This window comes from Quercus lobata, chromosome 9, assembly GCF_001633185.2.
Source record: "Quercus lobata isolate SW786 chromosome 9, ValleyOak3.0 Primary Assembly, whole genome shotgun sequence".
Lineage (NCBI taxonomy): Eukaryota > Viridiplantae > Streptophyta > Magnoliopsida > Fagales > Fagaceae > Quercus > Quercus lobata.
In genome coordinates this window covers 10,159,573-10,182,188 of record NC_044912.1, presented here as the reverse complement: position 1 = coordinate 10,182,188, position 22,616 = coordinate 10,159,573, and the positions used below count along the sequence as shown (strand labels likewise).

At 40.6% G+C, this 22,616-nt stretch overlaps 4 protein-coding genes across 4 annotated transcripts; 2 read left to right on the top strand and 2 right to left on the bottom strand.

Moving 5' to 3' along the window:
• Nucleotides 1–6,098: 6,098 nt before the first annotated feature.
• LOC115961195 lies at nucleotides 6,099–7,181 on the top strand. The gene is made up of 2 exons (XM_031080213.1): nucleotides 6,099–6,284; nucleotides 6,399–7,181. The coding sequence occupies exons 1-2, from the start codon at nucleotides 6,099–6,101 to the stop codon at nucleotides 7,179–7,181; spliced, it is 969 nt and encodes a 322-aa protein (XP_030936073.1).
• Nucleotides 7,182–8,591: 1,410 nt separating this feature from the next.
• On the top strand, nucleotides 8,592–9,626 carry LOC115961193. The gene has a single exon (XM_031080212.1). The coding sequence runs from the start codon at nucleotides 8,592–8,594 to the stop codon at nucleotides 9,624–9,626; it is 1,035 nt and encodes a 344-aa protein (XP_030936072.1).
• Nucleotides 9,627–16,217: 6,591 nt separating this feature from the next.
• On the bottom strand, nucleotides 16,218–19,060 carry LOC115960273 (rust resistance kinase Lr10-like). The gene is made up of 3 exons (XM_031079070.1): nucleotides 18,802–19,060; nucleotides 17,637–17,660; nucleotides 16,218–17,370 (listed from the first exon to the last, which is right to left on the bottom strand). The coding sequence occupies exons 1-3, from the start codon at nucleotides 19,040–19,042 to the stop codon at nucleotides 16,235–16,237; spliced, it is 1,401 nt and encodes a 466-aa protein (XP_030934930.1). The 5' UTR covers nucleotides 19,043–19,060; the 3' UTR covers nucleotides 16,218–16,234.
• Nucleotides 19,061–19,146: 86 nt separating this feature from the next.
• Nucleotides 19,147–20,950, bottom strand: LOC115960274. The gene is made up of 2 exons (XM_031079071.1): nucleotides 20,019–20,950; nucleotides 19,147–19,238 (listed from the first exon to the last, which is right to left on the bottom strand). The coding sequence occupies exons 1-2, from the start codon at nucleotides 20,794–20,796 to the stop codon at nucleotides 19,147–19,149; spliced, it is 870 nt and encodes a 289-aa protein (XP_030934931.1). The 5' UTR covers nucleotides 20,797–20,950.
• Nucleotides 20,951–22,616: the final 1,666 nt, after the last annotated feature.

Below are 22,616 nucleotides of genomic sequence, written 5' to 3'. Positions count from 1 at the left end.
AGGGAAAGGACAGGCCAGTTTGCACTCACTGTGGCAAGACTGGTCACACAGTGGATAAGTGCTATAAGTTGCATGGTTTTCCACCCGGGTTTAAGTTCAAGAATAAGTCTTCTATGGCTCATCAAGTCTCTTCAGAATTCTTGCCCTTTGCTTCTCCAATGCATCACCAGAATTCTGCCTTTACACCTGAACAGTGTCAACAGCTTCTTGCCTTGTTTGGTGCTTCAAGTTCATCTCTTGCAGTACCATCTCAAGTCAAACAAGCTTCCATGGCCAATGTAGCTTCTTCTTCCACTTCTGCCAGTGTGCCAATGTCAGGTATTGATCTTTCCCACAGTGTTTTCTCTGCACAAGTGATCAATAGAAGGGCTTATGATAGATGTACTTGGGTGTTGGATACTGGAGCTACTGATCATTTTGTCTGTTCAGTTGATTTGTTAACTTCAATTACTGCTACTATGCAGTCCTTGGTTCAATTGCCAAATGGGGAATCAGCACAAGTCACTCACATTGGCACTGTTACTCTTTCTTCTTCTCTCACCCTCACTAATGTTCTTTGTGTTCCATCTTTTACTTTTAATTTGCTATCTGTTAGTACCCTTACCTTTTCTCAACCTTATTGCCTTGTTTTTCTTTCCACTTATTGTTTTATCCAGGACCTTTTATCTTGGAAAACGATTGGGGTGGGCAAAGCAGTTGATGGTTTATACTTGCTGCAATGTGACAGTCTTCAACATACTCCTGCTTCCTCACTTGCTGATTACTTGGTCAATCACAAGTTCAATGCTGTCTTACCTCCTCTCTCTGCAACTAGTTCCACCAATACCTCTTCTCAATCTACATATCTTTGGCATGCAAGATTAGGTCATCCTTCAGACCTTAAACTTAGAGTTTTAAGTCATGCTATTCCTTCTTTGCACTCATCTTGTAATAAGGATTGTCAAGTTTGTCCTATGGCCAAACTTAAACGACTGCCTTTTCCTTTTAATAATAAAATCAGTTCTTGTGCTTTTGATTTGATTCATATGGATGTTTGGGGTCCTTATTCAATTCCTACTTTGGATGGTTTTAAATACTTCTTGACTATTGTTGATGATGCAACCCGAGCCACTTGGCTATTTTTGATGAAATCTAAGGCTGATGTTAGGCCTTTGTTTCTTTCTTTTTACACTATGGTTGCTGCTCAGTTTGGTCAAAATATAAAGTCCATAAGAACTGACAATGCCAAGGAGTTTGATATGTCAGATTTTCTAAATTCTCATGGTATCATCCACCAACATAGCTGTGTTTACACTCCACAACAAAATTCTGTTGTGGAGAGAAAGCACCAGCATCTACTTTCCATTGCAAGGGCTTTACAAATTCAGTCTCAAGTTCCTCTTCAATTCTGGGGTGATTGTGTCTTGACTGCTGCCTATCTCATTAATAGACTTCCATCCCCTTTGTTGCATGATAAGACACCTTTTGAGCTTTTATTTCATAAAGCACCAAATTACACTCATCTCAAGGTCTTTGGGTGCTTATGCTTTGCTTCTACCATTGCTCACAATAGAAATAAGTTTTCTCCAAGAGCAAGAAGGTGTATATTCCTTGGTTATCCTCCTAATGTCAAAGGGTATAAACTTTTTGATCTTGACACTCATTCTGTTTTTGTTTCAAGAGATGTTATGTTTCATGAGTCTGTATTTCCTTACTCTTCATCTTCAAGTGTTTCTACTTCCTCAACATCCTTGCCTTTACCTTGTGCTCCTTCTATTCCTATCTTGCTTGATGATCCTATTTTGTCCAAGCCTGCTTCTTCTGCTCTTTCTCATGACTCTATTATTCAACTTCATCATAGCATTGATGATGATTTTCTTGATGAGGTGCCAGCAGAACCTCCTGAACCTATTGCTGATCCTATTCCACTTAGAAGGTCTTCTAGGTCCATCAAAAAGCCTTCTTATTTGCAGGAATTCCATTGCAATCAAGTATCTTCTGTCATGCCTGTTTCTTCACCTCAGTCAGGTACTTCTCATCCTCTTTCTTCTCATGTCTCATATCAGCATCTCTCTTCTTCATATAAGACTTTCTGTTGTGCCATTTCCTCTCTTGTTGAACCTACTTTCTATTACCAAGCTATGTCTGATCCCAAATGGCAAGCAGCCATGGCTGCTGAAATAGCAGCTCTTGAAACTAATAACACATGGACATTGACACCTTTGCCTGCTGGTAAGCAGCCCATTGGCTGCAAGTGGGTTTATAAAATTAAATATAAGGCAGATGGCTCTATTGAGAGGTACAAAGCCAGGTTAGTGGCTAAGGGCTTTACCCAAAAGGAGGGAGTGGACTATTTTGAAACCTTCTCACCAGTAGCTAAGATGGTTTCTGTCAAAGTTCTTCTTGCTGTGGCTGCCATCAAAGGGTGGTCTCTTAGTCAATTGGATGTTAACAATGCTTTTCTCCATGGAGATTTGGATGAAGAGGTGTATATGGCTCTTCCACAAGGGTTTCACAGCCAGGGGGAGGTTGTTTGTAAGCTTAACAAGTCACTTTATGGTCTCAAGCAAGCTTCTAGGCAATGGTTTGCCAAGTTTTCAAGCACACTAATTCAGCTTGGCTTCATTCAGTCCAAAGCTGATTATTCTTTGTTTACAAGGAAGTGTGGTGATATTTTCATGGTTCTATTGGTGTATGTGGATGATGTTTTGATAGCTTGCAATAACAAGGCTGAAGTTGACAGGTTTAAGATCATGCTAGATGATAAGTTCAAGTTAAAAGATTTGGGGGATTTAAAGTTTTTCCTTGGTTTGGAGGTTGCTAGATCAGACAAAGGAATTGCTCTTTGTCAAAGGAAGTACACTCTTGAGCTGCTTAATGATGCTGGGTTGTTAGGATGTAAGTGTGCTAAAACTCCTATGGAGCAAAATCAAAAGTTAAGCAAGTTTGAGGGAGAAGAGCTCAAGGATCCTAGCCACTACAGAAGGCTGGTAGGCAGGCTCTTGTACTTAACAATCACAAGACCTGACATTACATTTGCTGTCCACAAGCTTAGCCAGTTTATGTCCAAGCCAAGAAGACCACACCTGGATGCAGCACAAAGAGTATTGCAGTATTTGAAGAGTGAACCAGGCAAGGGGCTTATGTTTTCTGCTACCACAGATTTGCATTTAAAAGGGTTTGCAGATGCAGATTGGGCTGCATGCCCTGATACTAGGAGGTCTGTGACTGGGTATAGCATTTTCCTTGGGGATTCTTTGGTGTCTTGGAAGTCCAAGAAGCGATCCACAGTCTCAAGGTCTTCGGCAGAAGCTGAGTACAGATCCATGGCAGTTGCAACCTGTGAAATAGTGTGGATTTTTTATTTCCTCAAGGACATTGGAGTGCATCATGAAAGAGAGGCCTTGTTGTTTTGTGACAGTCAAGCAGCCCTTCATATTGGTTCTAATCCTGTCTTCCATGAGAGAACAAAGCACATAGAAATAGATTGTCATGTGGTTAGGGATAAGGTTTTAGAGAAGGTAATCAAATTGAACCATGTTAGAACTGATTGCCAGTTAGCTGATATGCTCACTAAGGCTTTGGGTTATAATCAATTCTCAAATCTTACTTGTAAGATGGGAATGATTAATATCCATAAACCAGCTGCTCTTGAGGGGGAGTATCAGAGTAAAGATGAGAAGATGAAGCTATCAGATCAGAAGCAAGGTGAAGATATCAGATCAGATGCAAGAGCAGAGAACAAAGCCTTAAGCACAGAGCAGTAAAACTAAAACGACAGTGTTTCTGCATTAGTTTCTGCATTAGAGGTTTTGTATAGACGACATGTAGTTTAATTGTTAATTAGAAGCTTTAAGTGTTGATACGTGAGGTAGTTTGTTGATAGCACGTGTGAAGGTTGTTCCTAGTCTGTTTAGGTAGTTACTGTTCACGCTTATATATATACAGCTTGTATTCATTGATTCAATATAATAGAAAATACAGTTTTTCATTTTTTTGGTTTCTTGATAGCTGCTGGCCCCAGTTGGGCTTGCTTTTTTTTTTTTTTTTTCCAGAGACAATCAAGTAGGATTTTGTGGTTTTAATTTCACATGTTTACAGTTGTCTCCTCTAGATTGTTGCTCAATGTGCTCATTGTGTCAGCCCAGATAAGTGGTTTTCAGAACAATCATGGATTGGTTGGTGTTACTATTTTCCTATGTACAACTGGAATCACCCCGTAATTGTTTATTTTGTAAAATGATTTGAACCTCTTTGAATAGTTCTCTCTCTGTGATTTCGATATCTCTCTTTTATGAGTTATTGCTTTTATTAGGAATTCTGTAATTGGCCATAGATGCATTTGATCAGGTACTTTAGGTTAGACCATTTCCAGAATGATATCTATACTCAACTTTTGGTGCTAATATAGTATAGAATGTTCTTCGATTTTGGTACCAACTTTTGTTTTTGTTTTTTTAAATTTCCTTTGAATAAACTGAATTGATCGACCAAGTTATCGTTGATATTCGATATACAGCCTACATCTCTCTATGAATGTCTACATGTCATCCACCCCTTCACCTAGTCAAATTATATATATTTATTAGCCTGGGTTGAGTGATAATCCACTCAAAGCCTTTCAAAAGCAGGAGACAAAACAAGTTTCTTGGCTTCTTGACCACATGTACATGTGGAGATCCTCTCTCACTCTCTTTCCTACCACATCATATCATTATCATATCATATTATATTATATAATAAAAGTTAAGTTTAGAAATTGATGGGAATAACGAGATTACATCCCACAGACGAAGATAACATTAATGATGAAGAAAGCATCCCTGACGAAGTCATCCTGAACAACGAGGAAAGCAGTCATCACTGGCGAAGGCAGGGGAGTCATTCAATGCAGTCAATCAATGACCTGAATAGTTACAAAATCAACCAGGTAGACCGTTGGGAACCTCTTAAAAGTCCCATTATTGGACCGGAGGCGTTACTTAAGAAAGCATTAACAACCACAACGGCTAGCCCCTAAGGCCGCAGGTATAAAGCCCTCACACAGTCAACAGAAGGTAGACACATGCACTGACACTTTGAGAGCACATTCTGATTCTTTATCTTGTTTGGTCATTATTCTAACTTTGGCATCGGAGACGTTGTGACAGGCACCATACCGGTGACCCTTATTGAGCATACCTTCACACACCACAAGGGATTCCATCTGCCCATTCTTACTGACGAGCTTGTGCTTCATCAGTTTGGCGCCGTCTGTGGGGACGAAATTTTTAGATTCATATTTGAAAACGTGGTTTCCATTAACTCTCTACATCCAGATGGAATCCAACCCAGATTCAGCAACCTTGGCCCAACAAGTTCAAGCCCTTGCAGCCACCATTGAGGAACTCACCAAACAAAACCAGGAAATGAAGCTACGACTCTAGCAGGTTCAACAGGCTCAACAGGACGAAAGCCGGTCCAAGGGTAACTTGGAGGGAGAAGAGGATAGCCACAGGAGGGGTACCCCTCAAAGGCCAGCTACTCCGGAAGAACAGAACTCAGATCTTCTTCGAGAAATGAGGAAAGAGATGGATGAACTAAGGATCGCCATCAAAGAGAAGACGGACCGGAGCGTAGACAAAATGGTAAGGGCTACGGATTCGCCTTTCACTGCAGCGGTACTTGAATGCCCTGTACCGTCAAAGTTTCGCTTACCTCAACTAGAGCCATTCGACGGACTCAAGGACCCTCAGGATCATCTTAATACCTTTAAGACGACTCTGGGTCTCCAACAACCACCTGACGAGATACTATGTCGTTCCTTCCCAATCACCCTCAAAGGTGCTGCAAGAGAATGGTTCACAAAGTTGCAGACCTCGTCCATAGACAACTTCGATCAATTAAGTAGTGCCTTCTTGCGCCATTTCATAGGGGGGCAATGTCCAAAAAGGCCGATAGACTACTTACTCACCGTAAAGTAGGGAGAGAAGGAAACTCTGAGGTCATATGTCAAACGATTCACCCGGGAGACTCTGGAGGTGGACGAAGCCGATGACAAGGTGCAGCTGACGACCTTCAAAGCGGGGCTGAGATTTAGAGATCTTGTGGCCTCCCTCGCAAAGAATCCACCAAAGACAATGGCGGAAATGCTCCTGAAGGCACAGAAGTACATGAATGCTGATGCTTTAGCTGCTATAAAGGATGTCGAGAAGCCAGGCGACAAGGCCAAGAGGGAAGACGATCGTAGGGGACAGAAGAGAGATCGATCAGATCGTCGGAACAACGACGGGAACAGGAGGAAAGATGATAAAAGTCCTCGGACGGTAAGATTTACTCCTTTGGTCATGCCTGTTGACAAAATTTTCACGCAGATCAAGGACGAGCATTATCTCAAATGGCCCAGACCATTGCACTTATCCCCTAATGTCCGTGACAAGAACAAGTACTGCCAGTTCCACAAAGATCACGGCCACAACACGGAAGATTGCAGGGACCTAAAGGAGCAAATAGAGGAGTTAATACGGAAAGGGAAGTTACAGAAGTATGTGAAGAAAGGAGAATATAGCAAGTTCAAAGACGACAATAAAGCCCAGCATGAATCCTTCTCCCGGGATGACGACCGTCCATCCCAGCCTCCACACAAGGTGATCGGGGAGATCAACATGATTACAGGAGGGTCGTTTTCAGGAGGGTCGTTTAAATCACTCAAAAAGGCATACCAGAGACAAGTTAACAACGTCCACACCATACCCCCATCCAAGCACCGACGAACATACCAAGACATGTCCTTCAATGAAGGAGACGCCATGGGAGTGAAGCAGCCCCACAACGATCCCTTGGTCATAATGCTAAATATAGAAGGGTTCAATACCAAAAGGATCCTCGTCGATAATGGCAGCTCCGCGGACATCATCTACCTCCCAGCCTTCCAGCAGCTGAGACTAGATCCAAAAAGACTGCGCCCTTTTGACTCTTCGCTCGTCAGTTTCAGCGGAGATAGGGTCTACCCCAGGGGTATAGTGACATTGACGGTGACGGCGGGGACCTACCCAGTGCAGTTGACCTGGCAAGTAGACTTCCTGGTGGTGGATTGTCCCTCATCCTACAATGTCATCGTTGGAAGACCCACGCACAACAAGTGGAAGGCAACAACGTCAACTTACTGTTTGAAGGTAAAATTCCCAACAAATAATGGTGTCGGTGAAGTGAAAGGAGATTAAGTCCTGGCAAGAGAATGCTACCAAGCCATCCTGACTGGGAAGGAGAACCACACGTGGATGATTGAGGAAAAGGAAGAAGACAGGATAGAGGCCCTGGAGACGGTGGAGCTGGTAGAAGGAGAGGCGAACAAGACGACCAAGATAGGAACGACGTTGAGTCCCGAGATGAGAACAAAACTCATAAGGTTCCTCAAAGAGAATCTAGACGTCTTCGCATGGAGTCACAAGGACATGCCGGGCATATCTCCAGAAGTCATCTAGCATAAGCTGAATGTGGACCCTGAACGGAAACCCGCCCAGCAACGACGAAGAACCTTCGCTCCAGAACGAGACTAGGCAGTTGCAGAGGAAGTTACCAAACTCCTGACGGCAGGGTTCATCCAGGAGGTGTATTATCCTGAATGGCTAGCAAATGTAGTCCTGGTGAAGAAAGCAAACGGGAAATGGAGGATGTGCGTAGACTTCACCGACCTGAACAAGGCATGCCCAAAGGACAGCTTCACCCTACTAAGAATAGACCAGCTAGTGGACTCCACAGCCGGACACAAGTTACTGACATTCATGGACGCCTTCTCAGGGTACAACCAGATAAGGATGGCTGAGGAAGACCAGGAGAAGACTGCCTTCATCATAAGTCAAGGACTCTATTGTTACAAGGTAATGCCATTTGAGTTGAAGAATGCCGAGGCTACGTACCAGAGGTTGGTAAACAAAATGTTCAGCCAACAAATTGGCAGGAACATGGAAGTGTACGTGGACGATATGCTTGTCAAGAGCAAAGAAGAGTTCGCACACCTGGATGACCTGAAGGAGACATTTACCACCCTCAAAGCACACCAGATGAGATTGAATCCAAGTAAGTGTGTCTTTGGGGTTGTTTCGGGAAAATTCCTGGGATTCATGGTGTCCCAAAGAGGAATAGAAGCAAACCCAGAAAAAGTGCGAGCCATCATCGACATGACTTCCCCCAGGATCGTCAAGGAAGTTCAAAAACTCATAGGAAGAATTGCAGCTTTGAATAGGTTTGTTTCTAGGGCTACAGACAAATGCCTGCCCTTTTTCAAGACTTTGAAGCAGGCCTTTGCCTGGACCGACGAATGCGAAGCTGCGTTCCAGGAACTAAAGCGTTATCTGAGCAGCCCTCCCCTTCTAAGCCCGTCCAAGGAAGGGGAAAACCTATACTTATACCTGGCAGTGTCAGTCTCGGCAGTATGTGCAGCCCTGATCAGAGAGGAGAGCAAGAAGCAGCTATCGGTTTACTACTTCAGTTAAGCCTTCCAAGGAGCTGAGTCCAGGTACCCAAAGATCGAGAAGATTGCGTTTGCACTGATAGTGGCTTCGCGCAAACTAAGGCAATACTTCCAAGCAAATCCCATTCTCGTAATAACGGACCAACCAATCAAGAAATCAATGAACAAGCCTGAAGCAGCAGGAAGAATGGTCCAGTGGGCGATTGAACTTAGTCAGTTTGACATTGAATACCATCCCAGAACGGTGATCAAGGCGCAAGCACTGGCAGACTTCATCGCAGAGTTCACTCTTCCAGACGAAGACAGGATTACTGACGAGGTAGATAGATGGACAATACAAACTGATGGTTCGTCAGCTCAGAGGAAGGGGGGAGTAGGGGTCATCATAACCACCCCTGACGGAGAAGTGCTGAAATATGGGGTCCAATTAAGATTCCCGGCCACCAACAACGAAGCTGAATACGAGGGGATACTGACGGGACTGAGGCTTGGAAGGGCACTTGGTGCTAAAAACTTGTTGATTCAAAGTGACTCAAAGCTAGTGGTCGGACAGATTAGGGGAGAATATGAAGCAAAGGAAGAAAGGATGCAGAAATACCTCAAGCTGACGAAACATCTGACTCAGGAGTTCGATATAGTGGAGTTCGTGCAGATCCCAAGGAGTCAAAACATAGGGGCTGACGAAGTCTCAAAGCTAGCTTCATCAGAAGAAGGGAAAATTAGCATAAATCTGGCAATGGAGGTCCAAAAATGCCCCAGCATTGAAGAAGTTGCAACATTCACCATCCAGGGCACAGACAGCTGGATGACGCTCATAATATCCTACCTCCAGGACGGGCACCTCCCTCTGAGCACGGAGGAAGCTAAAAAGATCAAGAAGAGGGCAGCCAGGTTAACGATCCTTAATGACGCCTTATACAAGAGAGGCTTCTCTATGCCTTACTTGAAGTGTGTCGACGAAGAAGAAGCCAGATACATCCTAGAAGAAATCCATGGAGGAATTTGTGGCGACCACGCTGGCCCCAGATCCCTGGTAAACAAGGTAATACGGACAGGATACTTTTGGCCAACCATGCAGGCAGACGCAGCTGAAATCGTCAAGAGGTGCGATAAGTGCCAGGGATACGGGAATGTGCAACAACTTCCAGCAGAAAGACTGATGACTATAGCTTCCCCATGGTCGTTCGCACAATAGGGAATGGACATCGTCGGCCCGTTACCCCAAGGTAAAGGCCAGGTAAAGTTCCTGCTTGTTGCTATTGATTATTTCACTAAGTGGGTTGAAGCAGAGGCTCTTGCAACGATTACTGAGGCTCGAATTCGGAGCTTTGTGTGGAAGAACATAATCTGCAGGTTCGGGATTCCGTTGACGATCATATCTGATAATGGGAGGCAGTTCGACAGCCTAGGCTTTAGAGAATTCTGTTCAAACCTTGGAATCAAGAATCAATTCTCATCCCCGGGGCATCCCCAGGCAAACGAACAGACGAAAGTGACGAACAGGACGCTGCTCAAGATTATCAAAACCAGGCTGGACGAGGCACAAGGTGCTTGGCCAGAAGAACTACCTAGTGTCCTGTGGGCTTACAGAACCACAGCCAGAACCCTGACAGGAGAGACACCATTCAGGCTTACCTATGGCACAGAAGCAGTAATCCCAGTAGAAGTTGGGGTAACAAGCATCAGACGAGGAACTTTCAGCGAAGGACTCAATGACGATGAACTGCGACTCAACCTGGACTGTCTGGACGAAGTAAGAGATAACGCATCCAGCAAGATGACAAAGTATCAGAAAAAGATGGCCAAGTACTACAACAAGAGGGTTAAACTCAGGCGACTGGACATAGGAGACCTCGTCCTGCGCAAGACCACTACAGCAACTAGAGACCCTACTCAAGGAAAATTGGGTCCTACATGGGAAGGGTCTTACCGCGTCATTCACTACTCAAGACAAGGAAGTTACCACCTGGAAACCATGGACGGACAAAGGCTCCCTCGACCATGGAACATTGAGCATTTAAAGAAGTACCACGAGTAAATGTAATAGACGAATGCATTCGTTCTTGAAATTAATGAAAGAATTATTCCTCTGATGTCTTTGTGCAGGCAATTCTAGTCAATCATAGGGCCCATGAATCACTAAGTAACAAGATTCCGTCTTGACGGATGTAAGTTACTGACGACCACCCTAAAGGGTATGAATCACTAAGTAACAAGATTCCGCTTTGACGGATGTAAGTTATTGAAAAAAAAAAAAAAAAAAAAAAAAAAAAAGATTCCGCTTTGACGGATGTAAGTTATTGACACCATTGTAGCGGATACAAAAGCTAGAAAAGCGATAGAACGACTAAGTGACAAGATTTCGCTTTAACGGACATAAGTCACCACAGGTACAACCCCTTAGCAAGTGCAAGTGACAAGAGCCCATTTGACGAGTTCACACAAAAAGAAAGGGGAAAAGGGAAGAACCATACATCAAATCAAAACAACACTCAGAATGCATTCAAGATCGTCAAAACAATCAATCAACAGATTGTTGACGAATAAACAGATCGCCAAGTGCAAAAGTATGGACGAGTATAAATCAACCAAAACATCTGCTGAAAAAGTAAGTATGCTTCATTTAAACCCATAACCACTGGCAACTAACATTGTTTTCAAAATAAAATTGATTATTCTGGAATTAGATTTACAAAAAAAAAAGAAAAAGGCCCAAAACAGGACGGGCATCCACCAAAAATAAAACAAAAGAAATTTTTTTTCTAAGTGTTGAAGTCAGGCATCAGCAGCAGCATCTCCACCGGCAGGTGCGTCACTAGCAGGCTCAGGAGCATCACCATCCGGGGCAGAAGACTGAGCAGCTTCGTCCAGAGCCATCTCCTTGTCCACCTCCTCCAGATCCAGGCTCTCCATGTTGACCCCTTAAGGATGCTTGATCAAATACCTCCTTAGAAGCTCGAAACCTTTAAAATACCAACTGAAGAGTACAGTATTGTACTCGTCAGTGGTCTGGAAAGCCTCCACGGATCTGGCAGCGATGGTTACGAGTTTCTCTTTGGCTGAAAGAAGCTGCTCATCCTTCTCTTGAGTCAACTTGCGCTCAACCCTGAGGTCGTCATCCAGCACCTTGACCTTCTCCTTCAATGAAGTTGTCTCGTCCATAGAGGCAATCAAGTTCTTCTTCAGGTCAGAGTTCTCTTTCTCCAAAGCCTCCATCCGGGACATTAGAGATGCCACCTTGGCCTCTTGAGTGAGGTATTCGATGGTAATATGGATGCTCTCTCCCAACACCTGGGGGAAATTGTAGAGTCGTCAGTAAAAAAATAAATAAATAATAAATAAATAAATAAAGAAGGGTGTGGAAGGAGAACACCGTACCTGGACGAGCTTGTGAACATGACGAGAGGCGACCTCGTTCAAAGACATGTCGGAAAGAGCCCTCAAATCCGCTGGAGTGACAACCTCATGAGCCCTGTCCACGGCCAACCTTTCGTCATCCCATATTGTGGACGAACGAGTATCAGCCTTCTCCTTCTCCTTCTCTTTGCCAGTCACGCGCGGCCTTTTGGATCCGGGAGTAGGGATCTCCTCTATTGACATGGTTGGAGAGGCCGTCCTCGTCGTCTCAGAAGCTATGGGATGGACGGTACTAAGGGGAGTGGGAGCAGGGCCCTTCCCGGTCACATGCACAGTTTTCTTCCCCAGGTTGGACAGCGGTTCGTCCTTTTTGGATTTCATTTTCGCGTACATGTCTTTGTTAAATTTTGTCGTCATCTCTGCAAGAAGAAAACGTTTGTCAGGAATTCCTAAGTGTACATAAGAAGAATCAGCACTGACGAGGATAATACTTACTTTTTTTGTCCTCAATGCCGACTTGACGAAGAATGTAAGGAGACGGGTCAGGACCGAGGTTGTAGAAAGCGAGGGTCCGGGGGTCAACCAGGTCGTCCTAGTTCTCAATCGTCTCAGCGTACCCGATCGCAGTTTCAATGCGTTCCTTGTGCCGGCTCTTAAGCTTAGGCCGTCTCTTAACTGTACCAAACAAGAAACAAAGGAGTTAGCAATACTAAAGCTTCAAAGATGGCAAAATTAAAACGACGGGGAGAAATACTGACACACCTAAGGCCGGGGTTCCCCACCGACGGAGCAACCTCGGGATATCACCCCAATCACTGCTGGATTGAGTCTCGAAGTCGTCCCCAGACACAAAGAAAAAGACTTCCAATACCTGAAGGACAGGGGTAAGCCCTTGACAATCCTTGTTTTTCTCTCCCAAGGGACTAACTCATAATACCCTCACTCCTTGGACTCTTTCAAATGGTATAGATAGGTGAGCTCACCCATCCTGATCATATCCCCATTGGAGGCCAACCATATTTGCATACAGTTGATCACAATCCTCCACGAGTTAGGCATTAGCTGCCCGGGAGCAATACCAAATTGAGCCAAAAGTTCCATCAGGAACGGGTGGACGGGGAGTCTAAGCCCGCAGGAGAAGGTTGACTCGTAAAAACATACTTCACCTGGAAAAAAGTGGCAGGCCCTATCTTTGTTCTTAGGTAGACGGACACGAACCCTAGCCGGAAACTGGAACCTATCCTTGAACCTACTTACAGTTTCGGCATCCAAACCGCACACCTCCCTGAGGGCATAAAAGGCCCTAACCTCCCGAGGACCAGAGACGACTGTATCCCCTTCCGCTGGGTCGCCATTTGACGACAACCCAGTCTCAAGATCACTAGACCTAACCTCAGACATCAACTCTCTCCTTGCTAAACCCTCGAACCAATTAAGCGATTGACGGAGTAAAGGCAACAAGTCGCCTAAAACTACGCTCAGACAATTTCCCTCAAACACAAAATTTTCTAAAAACGGGTAAGTACCCAAAGACCCCCCTAGACGCGCAAAAAGGAATGAGATCGACGGGCAAGTTATCCTAACCTCCAAACTATCAACCATGGAAATATAGAAATCAGAGGGCAGAGAAAAACGATACAAGCTAAATCCCCAGAAAATCAAAGACCAACAAAAGAAGAGAAAGAAAAGGAAACAGAGAATCAGAAACTACGCTGCAGTAAAGAAAAAAGGAAAAATAAAGGAAAGACCAGTAAGGAGAAACATACCTCTAATGGCGGAACACCAAAAGCACAGCACAGAAGATTTGAAGAAGAAGGAAGTCTCAAGAAAAAATGCTCAGAGTATCACTGGGGTATTTTTTCTGTTTTGCTCTCTGAAAAGTAAAAGAAAATTAAAAGAGGAGAAGTTTTAAACTTAGGCCAAAAACGATTGAAAAACCAGCGGGAAACCCAAGGGTCATACCATTAATTCCACGGATCAGCACGTGCCACGTGGCCACGTTGCGTGTAGCGCTGCCACTAAGCATTAAATGCGAAACGGAACCCCAAGAGTCACAAGAAAACTTTTCATCTTCCGTGGTCGTCATGACACGTCACAGACGACCCCAGAACCTGGGGGGCAACTGATGGGAATGACGAGATTACATCCCACAGACGAAGATAACATTAATGACGAAGAAAGCATCCCTGACGAAGTCATCCTGAACAACGAGGAAAGCAGTCATCACTAACGAAGGCAGGGGAGTCATTCAATACAGTCAATCAATGACCTGAACAGTTACGAAATCAACCAGGCAAACCGTTGGGAACCTCTTAAAAGTCCCATTATTGGACCGGAGGCGTTACTTAAGAAAGCATTAACAACCACAACGGCTAGCCCCTAAGGCCGCAGGTATAAAGCCCTCACACAGTCAACAGAAGGTAGACACATGCACTGACACTTTAAGAGCACATTCTGATTCTTTATCTTGTTTGGTCATTATTCTAACTTTGGCATCGGAGACGTTGTGGCAGGCACCACACCGGTGACCCTCATTGAGCATACCCTCACACACCACAAGGGATTCCATCTGCCCATTCTTACTGACGAGCTTGTGCTTCATCAGAAATCGTGGCTGCACCAAATTGCAGTAGCGTTATAGTTTGAAGAAACGTGACAATGGCTTCAGTTCCCATATCATTATTTGCAAAACAAGAAACCATAGCAGTCCATGAAGCCAAGTCTCTCAAATCCCTCATATCATCAAAAATGGATTTTACTTTAGCCCAATCCCCACTATTTGAGTACAAGCTGATGAGAGAATTGAGAATGAGAGAGTTGAGGTGGAGTTGGGAGTGAGTCAAGTAGTGGGTGTGAACGAGTTGAGGTGGAGTTGGGCCATGAGATCAAGGGTGGAGATTGCTTTGTGGAGGTGGCCCACATTGAGGTGATGGATCAGACGGTGGTTAAGGGGTTCACAGTTTGGATTTTGTGGTGATGATAATTGAAGGTTATGGCGGGACCGATTTGAGGGTTTGATAGAAGGTAATAAAGGTAGTTTGGAGGCAGACGAAACAGAGAGGCCTAGCCTGTTTCTTCCAACGGGATAGAATTTTACAAGAGGCCGGGCATTTTGCATTTTATAGGTTTGGGTTTTTGTTTGTTTGTTTTGTTATTTTATTTATTATATAATGATTTTTTTTTTTTGATTTTGTAGAACCTCACTTAAATTAGTTACATATCGCAGTACATACTATATAATAATCCTCACTATTAATCAAATTTCTATAAGCAATTGACCCTACCCGCTAGAACTAGTAACTGAGTAATCTAGGGGCTTTTCACTTTTAATGGGTTAAGCAGTTTACCCTCATACTCAAGATGTTATATAATGAAAAATTGTGAATATCCATATATCTAGGAGACAATATTCGATGCGACCCGCAAACATGACGCGACCCGCAACCGTTTTAGTAAAATAAAATAAAATAATTATTTATGGATGAAAATTAAAATTTACTAAAACAAAAAGGTTATAATTTGGATTTCGACTTAAAATTTTAGATAACATGATAATAGATCAAATATATACATATATATATATATTATGATTCAATGATTTATAGCATTTAAATCTAAATATTTGGACCTGCTACAATAAGAGCACGTGACTTCCTAGTGCCCTTTATCTACTTCTCTCCTTCTCATTTATTAGCGGAAAAAAAAAGAAGTCTACAATGCCCTTCAGGACACCACGTAGTTTAAACAAGGTCTCATAGTCATATTCTTCACTATATCACAATATAAAATCATTGACTTTCTAATAGTAAAAATGGATATCATGTAACCAAACTCTCACGTGTGAGAGAGCGGTTAAATGCGTTCGGGTACATGTTGATGGTATGCATACCAGCTCCATATGTCAGGAACATTTTCATTCAATGGGACAACTCTAATTGAGCAGCCTAGTTGATTAAGGAAGTATTAATTAGCTGCTTGATCTATTCCAGAGCTAAACCTCGAACGATTCTACACAACAATATTTGGAAGGATTCCTTCTCTGTTGGAGGCAGGGCAGCCACTGAATTATTGTAGACTTTGTAGTTAACATGAATTGATTGCTTAATCATGCATATGAATACTGAAAGCAATTTCTACAACTAGGCTATTGCCACTCCAATATATATTGCCCGGTTTTTCAGCATTGACTTAATCAATTACACATTCACAAATCACAATTATAAAATTATAAATTTTATTTCCACTTAAAAAGACTTTAACAAATAAATATACCACGTACTAAGCCAAAAAAAAAAAAAGGAAAAAAAAATTGTTTTAGGTAAGGATAGCTATCATAAATCAAGGGACCAATTATTTGTCACACAAAAATATGAAGCGTCTTTATGCTATCAAATATGTGAAGACTAATTCCCCTATTTTTGCGGTGGTGTTAGCTTTTCCGTGCATTTAAAGTTTAGCCGATTGACTTGATTCACCTGATTGAAATGATGAACTAGTTGAATTTAAGTTGTCTCCTACATCCTCTGTTGGTCTCGCTGGTGATGATGATAGGAAAGGCTTGGAGGGCATTTGTAAGCATTCAACTTCTCCTTCAAGCATTTCTACAACTTTGTTCATTGAAGGACGGTCACTAGGCTTCATCTGTATGCACCATAATGCGACTATGATCATCTTCTTAACAATTTTCTTCTCCTCCTCTGTGACATCTTCTATTTCTATGTCATTTCCTTCACTAAATTGGCCATAAACCCAAGTTGGGAAGTAAATTTGGCTTGAATGGTCTGCAAATGCATTCACGTTCTTTCTTCTATTAGCCATTTCCATCAATAACATGCCAAAACTATAAACATCAGCTTTATAGGAGACCCCCCCAATGTTTTTATAAAACAACTCTGGAGCTATATATCCTAGTGTTCCCCTTGCAGCAGTCAAAGGCACTATGCTATCATTTGTTGGATAAAGTTTTGCAAGCCCAAAATCAGAAACTTTGGGAATGAAGTTCTCATTGAGAAGAATGTTATGAGGCTTGATATCAAAATGTAGAATTTGTATGTCACATCCTTGATGTAGATATTCAATCCCACGAGCTACTCCAAGAGAAATCTCAAATATTTTCTCAATACTTAAGGGGATACTTTCTTCTTGAGAAAAAATGTATTTTTCAAGAGAACCATTAGGCATGAATTCATATATAAGGGCGCGCTTTGGCCCCTCAGCACAAAAGCCAATGAGTTGCACCACATTCACGTGGTGAATTCTTCCAATTGTTGCAACTTCGTTGATAAATTCTTGCCCATTAGCTTTGGAGTTACCCAACAGCTTTATAGCAACAAGAGGGCCACTTTCAAGCTTTCCTCTATATACAGACCCATAGCCTCCTTCACCCAATTTGTCCTTGAAACCTTTGGACATCTTCCTAATTTCTGAGTAAGAGTACCTAAATGGCATGAGGTTAATTTGGCTTTGCAGAAATTCTTCAATAGCATCATACATTGATAAATGTCTCTTACGCCACTTATATATCAAAAACGCCACCATGCATGGAATCCCCAAGACAATCTTTGTTTCAAGGTGAAATATTACTGCGCAAAAACATCACCAAAATAACTATAAGAAACAAAATTGTTGTTGCACCTGTCACCTTTTTTAATTTTTAGTTGAAATTATAGTTGGATTTACAACTACATACCTTCTTAATCCTAGTAATTAAGCACAATATATTTTGTTTCATGTTAATGTAACTAATATTTACGTCTTGTTTGCATGCATGGTAAACTATTTTTAATCACAATCTTAAGGAATGATATGCTAAAAAAATTAAAGTTGAAGAAGAGATTCAGGTTATTACCGATTTCCAGCAGTATGACCCAAGCTGCAAGAAATATAAACAAGAGAAGAAGGTGACATTACTTTTTGCTAACGAAAAGTGAATTACTAATTAGTAAAACAAGTGGCCCGAATAACTTGAAAAGTCTAAGGCCTAATAAAACTCCAGTAAGATCTTACATTGGGCCATGCACAGCAAGAAATTTCAACAACCGTAAATGCCGGTTGACTGCATAATTGGTCTTAAAATTGGGATGTCACTTTAATTGAGTCGAGTTCAATCAAATGCTTTCAGAGTTCCCAATATGCATTAGTTGTTAGAACTTATAATTATGTGGTTAAATGATTAAATTTATTATTTCTCAACATCTTAAATTTTTGGAAATTTTGGTAATTTAACATCGGTTAACCTATGGCTAGGGCTGAAGAATTTGCACACCGAGTCAAGCAAATGATAATTTAATTAGGTTATAATGGAGTAAATGTTTAGACATGCAATTTGCATTAATACTAAGTACTAAACCTTTATTCTCATGGAATAATTAGGAGCCAAGGAAGGTAAATTTTTATTCAAAGGAAGCTAATTTCTTAAGAAAATCTATAAATTTTACTTTTCGTATCATCGAGTTCAATTAAAAGAATGAAATTGTTAAAGTTATTTAAACTTAATATTTCCTATTAACTTAATCTTTTAGGAGAATCAGTAATTTATTATGGTAGTAGAGCATACCTTGTCAATTTTGCTTTTTATTCCACTAATTACCATGTATGTGTTTGACTTTTCTTATAAAATAACCAAAGTTTAAAATGATAAAAATCAGACAAATGACATCCTATTTTTACTAAAAAGTAAAACAGAATATTTGTATTCATGTATTCGAGATCAACCAATTAATTACCTAAGTACATGGTTATTTCTCTACCCGCGTCATCAGCACACATCAGGCGCTATTACTCTAGTAATTATGTTTCCTTCTTCATTCTGTGTATTAATTACTATCCTTCAAAAAACCCTTTTTGAGATAGAAATCTCACCAACAAGTGAATTATATGGGGCCGTTTGGTAATTAATAGTAATTAAATTTGAGTAAGGCATTTTGGATATTTTTGATATACGTGTTGGTGAAAAAATGTATTGAAATGTGTGTAAATATGAAATAGTGAATTAAAACTCAATTAGAACTCACAATAATAAGGAGAGACCCCTGATATTGCGTCCCACCAGTGTGCACTTTCAGCAAATACATATGCCAAACCTGCATTTTTGACAAAGAAAAAAAAATTATCAACGTTGAGAACTTCAAAATTGAATTTAGTCATTATACGACTACAATAACTATTCCCTAACATGTTTATTACATTGGAATGGCTGGGGGTACGCACGAAGAAGCTATCTTCTTCAAAAATTCGATAATTATTACTTTTCATTTACTAAAGCACATATGTTTAAGATAGACCAACTAATTGCCCAACTACTTGGTTATTCCTCTACTTGTGTCATCATCACATCAGGAACCATTACTCATACAATTCTATTTAATTGTCCATACTATATTACTCTTCAAACAACTTTTTGAGATAGAAACCTCACCTGTGAGTATACCTAGGATCAGGTCAAGCACTCCTGGGATCACAAATAAAAGAAAAACATATCAGCGATTGGAAACCTTAAAATTAAATCCAGTCAGTATACTGAGACTTGAATAAAAATATCCTAGTATGTCTATTACATTGGTATGGAATTATGGATATGGTGTATGCACCAAGAAGTTTGGCCTTATAGATAGAAGTTTAATAGAATAAATAGATGAATAGTGACAGTGGAAAAATGCAAGAGTTCAGAAAAGAAAGAAACTTGCAAAGGGAAAATAATGGTCAGCATGCATGTAAGATAGTATTTAATTAGAGAATGGAAAGTGTTATGACCTTAAAAAATTTGATACTTTTTTACTTTTAATTTCCTCAAGCATAAAATTTTGAGATCAATCAATTGCCCAAGTACATGGTTATTCCTCTGCTTGTGTCATTATTACATGAGGAACAATTACTCATACAGTTCTATCTTATTGTCCATTCTATACGACCCTTCAGACAAGTTTTGAGATAGAAACCTCACCTCGGATACGGCCAAGTAATCCTGTTTTGACAAATAAAAGATAAAATCAGCTTTGGGAGAACTTAAAATTAAATATCCTAGTATGTCTATTACATTGGTATGGAATTATGGATATGGTGTATGCACCAAGAAGTATGGCCTCATAGAAGTTTAATAGGATAAATAGATGAATAGTGACAGTGGAAAAATGCAAGAGTTCAGAAAAGAAACTTGCAAAGGGATAATAATGCACAACATGTAAATTAGAGAATGGAAAGTGTTATGGCCTTTCTCGCTTTATTTACCCACCAGTACTGTCGTCGCATCGAACATGGTTCGCGTCATCGAGGTAGCAATTTCTTTCGAGCCATGAAAGCTCAAAACCATATGCCAATTCATTGAGGACGTCTGTACAGGAGATATTTGGGTCATCATTATTTATTGGCCACGAAGTCAGAAACATCTTCTCTACTTGGCACGAGTCCTCCACTTGGGATGCGTTGGTTATACCAACTGTAACATATCTATACCTCGTCTTGGAATCAGATATAGAAGAAGAGTTGTCATTATAATTGCAAGTAGAAGTGTCCAAATACAATGGAGAATTCACTGGTTTTTCACAGCTCATCCAAACCAAACTCCGTGATAGTTCGGGATACCGCTCCGGCACCGTCCCCTTTCGCTTTGGCTGATACGTGGTATATCCATAAAAATAATCTTGCGAACTAAAATTGTACCGATATAAAGAATAATTGGGAGTGGAGAAGTAATTGTTCTTCTGTATACCTGAGTCCACGATCCGGATTGTGTAGTTGTTGTAACTGATTTCCTCTACGTAGTATTTTCCACGATATGTGTTTAGCACCGTACGATTGTTCTCACACGACAGTTCATAATAGCGGTTCCCGCAGATTACTGGGTCGGTCGACAATCGAAAAGGAGAGCTTATGTTGTGGATATTCCCACAAGAAGAAGCGGTACAGTTAAGATTAACCATAACAGTAGTAGCACAGCAAGTTGGATGGACTAATACAAGAGCAATGAGGACAGTGAGTCCTACAGCAGTGAACGTCCATCCTCTTGCCATTGAGGTAGGTAGAGAGAAAGAGAGAGGAATAAGGTAAGTAGAGAGAAAGAGAGGAAAATTTCCAATAGTAAATACTAAAAACCTTCCACAGCTATAGACAAACACAATTAAAAAAAGTCTTCTTTCTGATTCAGCATCTTCAACAAGAAAGTAAAGTTCCAGTCCAAGAAAGATGAAGCGCAAGTTCGTTGTAGTGGACCAATATCAACATCAATATCACATGCGCGTCAGCACATACGTCATCTTGATTTATTATTTGACAGTTATTATTTATTTATTTATTTTTAATTCTTATAAACATTTAGTTTTTTTTTTCGGCTGAATGAAAATAATAATAACAAGTCGCTAACCCGTGCTATGCACGGGAACCTACCTATTTGTAAGGTAGGCTAAAATAATTTTATAAAGTCTTAAATTGATTAAAAAACTACACCATTACATGATTCGTTCTTGTATAACTTCAATTTGTGTTACAATTTGATAAAGAAACCATTACTTGAACGTGTAATGGTTTATAAAAAATTTGTCAGATAATTTCAGATACAGCAAAAAATAACTCAAAAATTTAAATATTAAAACTTTTCAAAGATCAAAAAATATTAAAGAATCAAATAATTCACTGCTTAGAAATTATTGAAACAAAACAAAATATATATGACTAAAAAATAGAAAAATATAAGAAAAAGATTGGGTTACATTCAAAAGAATAATCCATGGCTATAGGTTTGCACCCTATCATAAAATATCACATTAGTGAAGTAGAGAGATAATAATAATAATAATAATAATAATAACATCAATGTTTGAGTTTGAGTTTAAGTTAGACTTGTCATAGAGATAAAGTTTCACTCCTTATTAAGTTTGGATTAAACAAAAATAATTTTGTTTAATAAAAAATGATGAGTTTGAGTTTAAGTTGGACTTATTAGAGAGATAGAGTTTCACTCCCTGTTAAGTTTGAACTAAACAAAAATAATTTTATTTAAATAAAATGATAATTCTATTTAAATATTGTGAGAGTTTCAAAAACTTCTGATATATATATATATATATATATATTAAAGTGGCTGGTTTTTCTAAAAAAAAAAAAAAGTGGCTGGTTAGCCCATCTTTTTATTTTTTATTTTTAAATATAGAGTTGGGCTAATCCGCTAATTTTTGTAAAGGGGTCTGATTACCGTAAGTTTTTTTTTTTTTTTGCTAAACATTACCGTAAGTTATTTATTTGTCCTTTCCCTTGCTCTTTTATATTTTCCTCTCTTGCTTCTCAAAAAATATTTTCTTCTCTTTCTCTATACTGTGGTCGCAATACCCATATATATCAGTCCCTCCATCTTCTTCTTCCTTAGAATTATTGTTCACTGCGGTTGTGGGGCTGGTTTGTAGAGATAACTGGTAAGTGTTCAAGATTTTGTCTTTTAGCTCACCCTTTCTCTTGTTGATTTGTCCGCAGGAGTATTTATCAATCTTGGGAAAAGTTTTAGTAGGGGAGCGGGTTCTACAATGATATATAGAGTTGGGCTTGATGGGTTTAAGGGAGGCATAGCAATTGCTGGGATTGGAATCATGTTGTGAATAGGAAAAAAAGAGTTTGGGTTTGTTGGTTTGTGGGTATGGTGGGTTTTCATTGAGGAATCTTTGGGTTTTTAGATGCGATGCTTTGCTGTTGGTTTGCCGTGGGTCTGATTGAGGAGGGGCTGGTAGAAGAGAAAGGCAGGGAAGAGATGGCAGAGCATTGTGAAAGGGAATGACAGAGCATCGGGAGGCAGACATCGTGAAAGGGTGTCTTTTATTGCGTTTTTTTTTATGTTTTTTTTTTT